The following is a 9,628-nucleotide window of genomic DNA, read 5'->3' as shown; positions in this document are numbered from 1 at the left end:
TGTCCCTGCAGAGAAAGAAGACGTGTTTACAAACAAGGACAAGGTACAAGAGGAGGTGAAGGCTGTACTGACTCAAAATACCAAGCTGAGCTGCGAGGTGGCCCAGGAGAAGACGGAGGTGAAGTGGTACAAGGAGGGGAAACTGATCACCTGGAGCAAGATGTTCAAGGTGGAGTCAGAGGGCAAACAGCGTCGGCTGGTGGTGAGCCAGGTGGAGAAGAAAGATGCAGGGGAGTACAGCTGCGAGGCTGCTGGCCAGAAACTCACCTTCAAGATTCATGTCACAGGTAAGACAGGTGTTGTCTGAAATACAGCAGAGAACAGTAAAGTAAAATCTAGTTTCTATTATACAGTGATCCAGTTGCAGTAGTCTGTGCTGAGGATTTTTCCCTATACTTGATTGCCTGGGTTTGTAGAAAGTATTTGGTTTTAGTCTCGCACAAAGTGCTGTTTCAGTCTGTCTGTAGAATAATAATTACTGATATATGTACAATGGAAGCAATATTCAAGATATTATTCAAATCTCTCCTGTGCCTGAGGTCCCAAACTGTAATTCCTGTTCACCGAAACATTTGACTAAGCTAAGTATGTGCAGTGAGGCTGGAGTGCATGTTGTGCGTGCAGCCTTTCATGGCAGGAGAAGCAGGAACTTCTCCTAGTAGTACACTGCCTTTTTACTATGCCTTTATGTTGGAGGCTGCATCTGGATAGGTGAGTCTGCTACTCCCAGTAAGAGACCTGGTAGAGCTGACTATTCCCAGAGCTCAAAGTAAAATAGATATCTGGAAATCACACACAAAGAACAAAGGACTGCGTTGGTGAGCATATTTCCTTTGTGCCTTTGACAGTCACAGTTGTGGCAATGGTAGAGGCCATGAGGAGTCTGTTCAGGAAGCCAGGAGTACTGTTCTGGGTCATGAAAAGGCAGCCAGTGGTTTGACTATCACATGTTTATGTGTTTTGATGTTTCACAGTGGGTCTTAAGTAAAAGGAACTCAGGTTTTGGTTGCCTGCAGGACAGATGTTCTTTTGGGTTCAATATGTTTGCATAGTGACTTGCAACCATGGGACTGGTGTTCAAGGACCCTCTTGGTTCCTTCAGTTCCTGGGTTCTTTCTTGCCTAGATTTGACACTTAGTTTCAACAGAAGAGCTGATATTCTCTAGTGAAGGCTATTAGTTTGGGCACAAGTGGTAACCTAAACCTGTTCCAACCTGTACATACAAACCTGCAAGATGGTCTCATTTCAGTCCCTCAGTCAATACTTTTTCTTTTCTTCCCTCAGAGCCAAAACCTGTGTTTATAAACCAGGAGAAGGTGCAGAAAGAGGTGAGTGCTGCCCTGACAGCAAGTGCCTCCCTCAGCTGTGAAGTAGCACAGGATCCAAGCGAAGTAAAATGGTACAAGGATGGAAGACTGCTTGCCTCCTCCAGAAAGTTCAGAATGGAATCTGTGGGCAAAACACGGCATCTGGTTGTGGAGCAGCTGGATAAGAAAGATGCTGGAGAATACATCTGCGAGGCTGCTGGCCAGAAGATGACCTTCAAGTTGGAATCAACTGGTGAGCATTCGCTTTGGGAGCACTAAGCAGCTTTGGTGGGATGTGGTTGGGGTGGAATGGGTGGTTTCATTGACATGAGAGAACAGGCAGTGATGCTGTGAAACCAGATGGATGATGCTCAGCCTGGCCATGTGCCTCAGAGCTCTTTGCTCAAGGAAGCCAAGTGTAGTTGTGGGTTTGCTCTCAAGAGCACAGTTTGGTAGGGATGAGTTGGCGGTTGGACTAGATGACCTTAGTGGTCTTTTCCAGCCTTAGTGACTCTGTGGTTCTCTGCTTCAGGAAAGACCTGCTCTCTGACTTACACACGTGTCCAAGTCAAGGATGCAGCAGAAATCAAATCTGTATCAGAAAAGGCAGAATCTCGTGCCCATCTTACAGTTAAAGGTAATTATGCTTCTGATGACGATTTTGCTTAAATTATCTTATATTATAAACCAGCTAACATCCTTTGCTTTAATGTCTAAGAAGTTAAACACCACCAGGACCTTTCACAGAAATAAAAACTCCTACCTACCTACCTTTCTGCCCACAAAGTATCCAGCTTGTCTTTTGGGATTTACTTTTGCTAAGTAAAACAGATTATTTTCTTAGGAGGTTGATTTTCTACCTCTAGACTTGAGATTTGTGTTTGAACGTTGAGGGATAAAAAACATAGCTTGACTTTTTCTTCATTTTTTCTGTCTGATGTAAAAGAGCACAGGGTTTTTTTTTTAATATATACAATGTTAGGGTATATATATGATGTTAAGTGCGATAAAGAAAAGGGAGACATTTGAGTTAGCACACTACTCAAGAGTTCAGTCCCCAGCTTTGCCACTGTTACAATTATAAGGGCAAGAACTTCCTGGAAAATGAATTTCTCTTAAGTAGAGTCATTACGTTTGAGCTACAGAGATCTTTACTAGGAGAAAACTTGTTGTTCAGAGCTAAGTTGCTGTATTTAACCAAAGTAATTATCAATGTCCGTGTTTCATTGAACCTCTTTTCCATTTTGTAATGCGAGGAGTTTGATATCGGGATGGGAAGGTCATGGTTTGATTTGGATGTTGGAGTAAGAATCAAAAGATCTGGGCTCTCTTCAGGTTGGCAGTCTTATTGTCTGACTTCTTAACAACATTCCTTTCTTTCTATTATTTTTTAATGATGTTTTAAGGCATTTTGAGCTGATAGGTGTAGTGTTCATGTGCAGTAATGCTGACATGAGTAAGTAGGGTGATAATGTAAGGGTTTTTTACATTCCTTCTAAATCTCTGCTTTCTCTTGTTCCATCTTTCTTAAAGAGCAATCCATTAATCTAGTAAAGGAGCTGTGTGATGAGGATGTGACTGAGCCTGAAGAAGCCAAATTTGAATGCGAGGTATCCATTCCTTCTGTGAAACCTCGCAGGTGGTATCTACGTGGGAAGTCTTACAGGCTGGCGGAAACTTGATTATGCAGCAAGAAGGCACCATCCACCGGCTGACCATACTGAAAACCACCACTGATATGACAGGCACCATTCAGTTCTCAATTGGCAGATCCAAATCCACAGCCAATCTGCTTGTTAGAGGTAACATATCCTGGCTTGGTTTACATCATGAAGATGAAGAATTAATTAATGTCCACTCTTCCTTCACTGGGGTCTTTGAAATATTGTGTGTGTGTCTGGAGGTTCTGCTCCATTTCCAGTTCAAAGTCATTGGACACTAAATGAGACCGCTGCGTCTCAGTAAAAGATCTGTATGAATAGTTGTGATGTGCTTACTATTCAGATCTACAGAGCTGAGGTTTTGTCCTTGGCTATACCAAAGAAGTCAAATCAGGTGAAATTAATTGTATTTCTGAAGTAGACAAGTTTAAGTTTGGTAGCACTTAAATTTGATGCAGTTTGTCATTGATTTTATCTGAAAGAAATTTGCAGGCTTTTTATCTCCTGTTGTCCCCAGCGTAAGAGTCTCCATTCACAACCTAAAGTACTTATTATATTTTCAACTCACTCTTATTTGAATAAAAGCCTCAACTGGGAGCAATTTAATAAGCACAGAGCAAGAGCTGGAGCTTGCATTTGGTAGATACTATACAGTATTACTTTATAGAAATGTAATCAATGGCCTTCCCTATAGACAATCATTTGTTTTATCTTTAGAGTTGTTCAAAGAACCATTGTGAACATGAAATTAATTGGAATGGAATAGATGCAAGAGACTTTCCTCTTCTTCCAATTGTCCTCATCCTTTCTTCTCTTCCACCTTTGCTTTTCAGATTACCATATACAAATCACCAGGAAGTTGGAGGACAAGACAGCTTTGGAATGTCATTCTGTCATCCTGTCCTGTGACTTCAGGCCTTCTCCAAAGGTTGTGAAATGTTTCAAGGGCCACACACCCATCGTGCCCTCTCAGAAGTACAAGATCAAGAGGGATAAGCATTCAGTAGAGCTCAGAATTCTGAAGCTGAAGCCCAATGATGCTGGTGTGTACAAGTGCAAGGCGGGAATTGCAGAGACTGAGGCCACGCTGACAGCTGAAGGTATGAGCAGGGAGGGTGGCCTCTTCCATGTCCTATTTCACCTCAGATTTCTCTTCTTGAGGTTGATTTCTGCTGTTCTCTCCTGCTAACTTTGCAAATGTATAAACTTCACTGAGAAGATTACACAAAGATTATCTAGTCCAGCCATTCTACCACATCCCAGTATGCTTTATAGTAACAGTGGTAACAGTTCACCTTGTTTCCCTACAGCCCACGATGTAGAAGTAAGGAAGCACCTGCAGGATGTGGAAATTGAAGAAGAGAGCTCTGCTGTCTTCTCCTGCGAGCTGTCCCATGATGACGAGGATGTGGAATGGTTTCTGAATGGCAACCTCCTTTACACCAATAATTACAATGACATCAAGAACGTTGGCAACTGCTGCACACTGACAGTGAAGCAGGTTAAGCCTGAGGATGCTGGCCCAGTGACAGTGAAGTCAGACAAGGTGTCAGAAAGCGCGCGCCTGAAGGTGAGAGGTGGGTCTGATCACAGCCCTCCTGGATGTAAGAGATGCTAAGGAGCTCCAGTTCATTCTATTGTGCAGCAGTCCTGCTTCTAAAGCTCACCTCTCTGGGGTGACAAGTCATCAGGGGCTTTCTTCCAGTGGAAGGTTCCATTGCAGCAGATATCAACGAAGGAAGATGGTTTTGGTGTCCTGCCAAAGCATTCCATTGCTTTTTATCATCATTTTACTTAACACAAGGAGAGTTACAGGAGCAAATTTTTTTACTGCTTCAGTGCCATGCAGTGTCAATGCTGTTGTCTCCAAGGATTTATGACTGCAGGGAGAGATCATTCAGTGTGTGTTTTGCCTCTGGAATGACTAATGACCAGGCTGTGAGTAACCTGATCTAGCTGTGAATGTCCCTGTTTATTGCAGGGGAGCTGGGCTAGATGGCCTTTAAGGGTCTCTTCCAATTCTAAGGATACTGTGATTCTAATCTGATCTCCCCAGCAATTAAGCTCTTTTACTCTATGCACTCCAGAGTTTGAAGGATTTCATTTTTCTCCTTTCTTTTGCATTTGGTGGGTGTTTTTTCCCCATTATAAACATCTGATGTGTGAAATAGAAGATAGATAAAAGGAGTCAATAAAACAGGAAAATCAAAATTGTTCAGCAGCTTATCCTCTTAATCCTGAGGCCTGCTGTATGAGCTCTGCTGTACGTGAGGGCAATGCCGGCTCTCCAGCTTTAGAAGAGCTGCATCCCAATTACTTCATATGATATCAGTCCCACCCACCGGCAATGCAGGCTGTCCCTCCTGTTCCCTGTATTCTCCTCCTGATTAGTTCAGAATACCATAAAGCGCATTCAGTCAACGGACATGAAACCACTTTAGGTTCTATATTGGTGTCGTCAGTAATGGTAAAGATTTATTGATACCTCTTTAAAAATCTGAACACAACTGGAAATGTCTCAACTTCTGTATCACGTTGTTCTGTTTTGCCTGTTTAATTGCAGAGAAGCCTGCTGTCTTCATGAAGTCCTTGGATGATGCTTTTGTTGAGGAGTGGGGTGTGATTAAATTGGAATGCGAAGTCTCTAAAGAGAAGGTCAAACCAGTGTGGAAAAAGGACGGTGTTGTGCTCACTTCTGGCAACAAGTTTGAGCTGCTACAGTCTGGGAAGACCCTATGTCCCCTTATCCATGACCACGAGAAGTCAGATGCAGGTTTATATACCTGTGATATTGGCACTGATGTTGCCAAGTCAAATGTCGGCGTTCAGGGTAAGTACTGTGGAAAGTGAAGGAGTGCTAAAAGCACATTCAGTGTGGTCACTATGTCTTACACCTATTCCCCCACGAGCCTTAATAGTTTCTACAATAGAACTGTATTTCTGCAATTTAGCGCAGTGATGTCTGGAAAATTCCCATTGCTTTTGAAGTAAATGTATCTCCTTTTGCCATGAAAATCACAAAACACGTCAAGAATGTCCTGGAAATGTTTCCTTTCTAAACATCCCTAAAATGGAGAAATGGTTTGAACACCAGTAGGGGTAGGATGGTAACAAATTAACTGATAGAAACATTTAATGTCTTGTCGTAGGCAAAACCCTTTTTCTCACGCAGCATCCTAGAGTTGTCCTCTCTGTTAGGTTTTTCCCTCTGTAGCTCATTGAATCTTCATTGTGCTCCATGGACTGAGCTGCTCTCCTTGTAGTTCTTCCAGAGCAAAGCCAAGAGATTCATGTCTCTTTTTTTTTATAGCTTTCTGGTAATTCTGAGAGGAGAATGTCTTAGAGAATACATCAGTGAGGAACGCAGCCATGATCTGCAAATCCTGAGTTCAAACACCAGTACTGCTACTCATGTCAGTCACAAATGCCTTTTCTCCATCTAAACCTCATACTAACCTATCTCTTATCTTCCAGAGCTGAATATTGGCATTAGCAAACGGCTGAAAAACAATGAAATCCAGGAGGTAGAAGATTGCACTTTTGAATGCATTCTGTCCCATGAAAGCATTGATGAGTTCAAGTGGACACTGAATGGAAGCAGAGTGGAAAGTGGTGGGCGATTTAAAGCTACTAACGTGGGTTGGTAAGAGACTCTCCTTATCAAAAGTGTGACTCCTACTGACTCTGGGGAAGTCGTTTTTATTGCCCGTGGTCTAACCTCCAAAGCCTCTCTGTCTGTGAAAGGTAATGAGATGGGAGAGATTCTGGGGTCTGATTCCTTCAACTGTCTTCTGATAAGATTGTCATGAGAGCTAACTCATAATATGGTTAAAGTGAATAGCAACCTTCTACTTGAACCTTGAAGCACTGAGAATTTCTCTTAAAAATAAGTAAAAGGAGGAACCATTTGACACAAATGTGAGAACTACCCAAAGCGCTGGGGTAGTGTTGGAAATGGGCATCTCACTCCAGCTTGTTCCATTACCAGTAAATCAGGAATGATCTGTTGAGGGAACTGTGGGAGCAATATCCTCTAAGTATAAGCTGAAGGGATGGCCTTCACATCATCTAGCTGTACAACAAATTCCTATCTAGAACATGTGCATCTGAGAGCATCATCTGAGGCTCCCAGTGTGATCAGTGGAGAGAAGGAAGAGGCAGTTTTCAGACATGGTTCATCATCCTCAGTGGGGTAGATTTAAGAGAGAATTAATGGTGCCTGGAATTCTATTGTCTGTACTTTACAGATTACTGCTGGCTGTAGGATGGCCTCTGTTGCAAGTGCCTCTCTAACTTATCTCCAGCATGTAGATGCGTGTATTTTGAGAGAGGCATCCTACCCTAAGTGTATGTTTTCAAAAAGCATGTTTTCTTTCAGAAAAACCTACTGAGGTAACAAAACAGCTGGAGGATAAGACAGCAGCAGCAGGGCAGGACATCAGCCTGAGCCGTGAGCTGTCGAAACCAGATGTGAACATCAGGTGGTACAAGGATGGCAAAGCAATCAGAAAAAGCCAGAAGTACGACTTGCAGCAGGAGGGAACTGGGGCCATTCTGATCATCCATGACTCTACCGCCAAGGACAGCGGGGAGTACACCTGTGAGACAGAGGACTCTGAAACAAAAGCCAGGGTCACTGTGCAAGGTGAGTTGAAAAGCACACTGGGGATGGCATGTAGAGAAGTCGAGGTAAATATCTGCAGCCTGTGGGTGATGTTTTTCTCTTCTGTTTCCTTGAGCGGGATCAATTCTTAGTTTTCAGAAAATATGGTGGATTAAAATATTTTAGTTAAAATAATCTCTAAACTGAATGATAAATGGCATGAGAAAGCAAAGCTGAGAACTAAGCTCCAGAAGAGAAAACAAAGTCAAGTATGGCATATTTAGAGACAGGTGAAGAACCCTTGAGCGCACTGAGGAGTACTAGCATACTCTGGAATGTCTCTTGGGCTCCCTACAGCACACATACTTGCTCTGGGGCATGTCTGGATGTCTGTAGAGCTAATTGCAGGGCCCTGAGAAACCTCTGGGGCACATTAGGGGGCACTGGTTTCCATGTGAGTGTTTCCAGGTTCCCAGAAGTCAACAGGGAAGCCTTTGGAGACCCCCTGGGAAGACTCAGTGGGGCCCTAGAGTGATGTAGCAGCTTGTGTTGGTTACATCTGCTTGGCAGGGAAGCGATTTCCCTGGTGGGAGCTGACTGACTGGGAGGTGATTCCCTTGGTTTAATTAATTTAATTACCTGGATTATAATTAAATAACACTGTTCAGCGTTCAATCAAGATTATATTTTTCCAAAGTACTGCAGTCGTGCATCTGTAGCAGCTTTCCTAAAATATATCGAGTTTATTCAAAATTCCAGTGATGCTCCTAAAGCACTTGAAGTGCATTTGAGGTGGGGAGTGACAAAACAGTTCTGAGAGAATCATCATCAAATCAGAACATTGGAACGGTAACTAATAGCAGAGATTCTGATAAGAATATTTAAATTTTCAAATTACCTTTTTCTAAAGTTGTATTTCACCAAGTTTCATCAATATGCACACTGAAGAGCTGACTTGCTATGTTTCTTTTTATAAAAAATCATGTGTTACAATTGAGAAAAGAAGGTATAGCATGTAACATCCTCCAAGTAAAGTGCAAAAAACATTTCTTCACAGTTCCAATTAATGTCTTATGTTTTGTTCAGACTCACTAAATGATGTATTTCAGGGTACATCACATGGGAATATAAGAAGACTATTCAGAACAGGAGCTGCAGAGCAAGATGAACAGCATGTGAAGGTAAGGCCGGGAACCAAGGACACAGCTTTTGTGTCACTCAGCCACCTGTGGCAGAGGTCAGGATTTCAGCAGGGATTTCTGCAGACGTTCCTTGAACACCCCCAGGGTGGGTGACTCCACCACCTCCCTGGGCAGTCCATTCCAGTGCCTGGCCACCCTTTCTGAGAAGTAATATTTCCTAATGTCCAGCCTGAACCTCTCCTGCCGCAGCTTGAAAACATTCCCTCTAGTTCTATCAGTAATGACACGAGAGAAGAGGCCGACCCCCAGCTCACTGCAACCTCCCTTCAGGAAGTTATAGAGAGCAATGAGGTTTCCCCTGAGCCACCTCTTCTCCAGGCTGGACATTCCCATCTCCTGCAGCCTCTCCTCATATGGCCCCATTGTGCTCCAGACCCCTCACCAGCTTTGTTGCCCTTCTTTGAACACGTTCCAATGCCTCAGTGTCTTTTTCTCAGTGAGGGGCCACAAACTGGACACAGAATTCGAGTTGTGGCCTCACCAGTGCTGAGTACAGGGGGACAGTCACCTCTCTGCTCCTGCTGGCGTCACTGTTTCTGATGCAAAATGTATGTAAGTGTCACATGTGTGACATCCTTTTTGATGGAGTTCTGTGACTGGAGTTCAACGGATTTGAGAGCTGACTTGAAGCCTGTGGGCATCACCCAGGAGTTGGGGTGAGAGGATGAGGCGTAGGAACAGGAACCTCTTTGGTCGTTATTAACTCCCAACTTTTTGGTCAGGAATCTCTGTGTGTTTCTTTATCATGTAAAGAACAGAGTCATTGTGCAGCTTGTGAATGAATTGATTCACGCCTGCTGATTGGTGCTGTTCTCTACAGGGAGCTGCAATGGAAATGGACACTTGTGGTCCAC

The 9,628-nt window shown here is 43.3% G+C and overlaps 1 protein-coding gene across 1 annotated transcript; it reads left to right on the top strand.

Annotated features, from left to right (window-relative positions):
- Positions 1-1,151: 1,151 nt before the first annotated feature.
- On the top strand, positions 1,152-3,119 carry LOC146759808 (myosin-binding protein C, fast-type-like). The gene is made up of 3 exons (XM_085509320.1): positions 1,152-1,561; positions 1,841-1,945; positions 2,842-3,119. Exons 1-3 carry the CDS (start codon positions 1,444-1,446, stop codon positions 2,988-2,990), a joined length of 372 nt encoding a protein of 123 aa, XP_085365446.1. The 5' UTR covers positions 1,152-1,443; the 3' UTR covers positions 2,991-3,119.
- The last annotated feature ends 6,509 nt before the right edge of the window (positions 3,120-9,628 follow it).

This window comes from Coturnix japonica, chromosome 9 (genome assembly GCF_054131305.1).
Source record: "Coturnix japonica strain WE chromosome 9, WE-NBRP24, whole genome shotgun sequence".
NCBI lineage: Eukaryota > Metazoa > Chordata > Aves > Galliformes > Phasianidae > Coturnix > Coturnix japonica.
The sequence above is the reverse complement of the archived record's forward strand: the minus strand, read 5'-3'. Positions and strand labels throughout refer to the sequence as shown.

Coding starts and splice junctions, on each gene's coding strand:
- LOC146759808 (XM_085509320.1), top strand. CDS start 1,444: ATGGAATCTGTGGGCAAAACACGGCATCTGGTTGTGGAGCAGCTGGAT. Junction 1,562..1,840: donor CTTCAAGTTGGAATCAACTG/GTGAGCATTCGC, acceptor TCTCTGCTTCAG/GAAAGACCTGCTCTCTGACT. Junction 1,946..2,841: donor TGCCCATCTTACAGTTAAAG/GTAATTATGCTT, acceptor TCTTTCTTAAAG/AGCAATCCATTAATCTAGTA.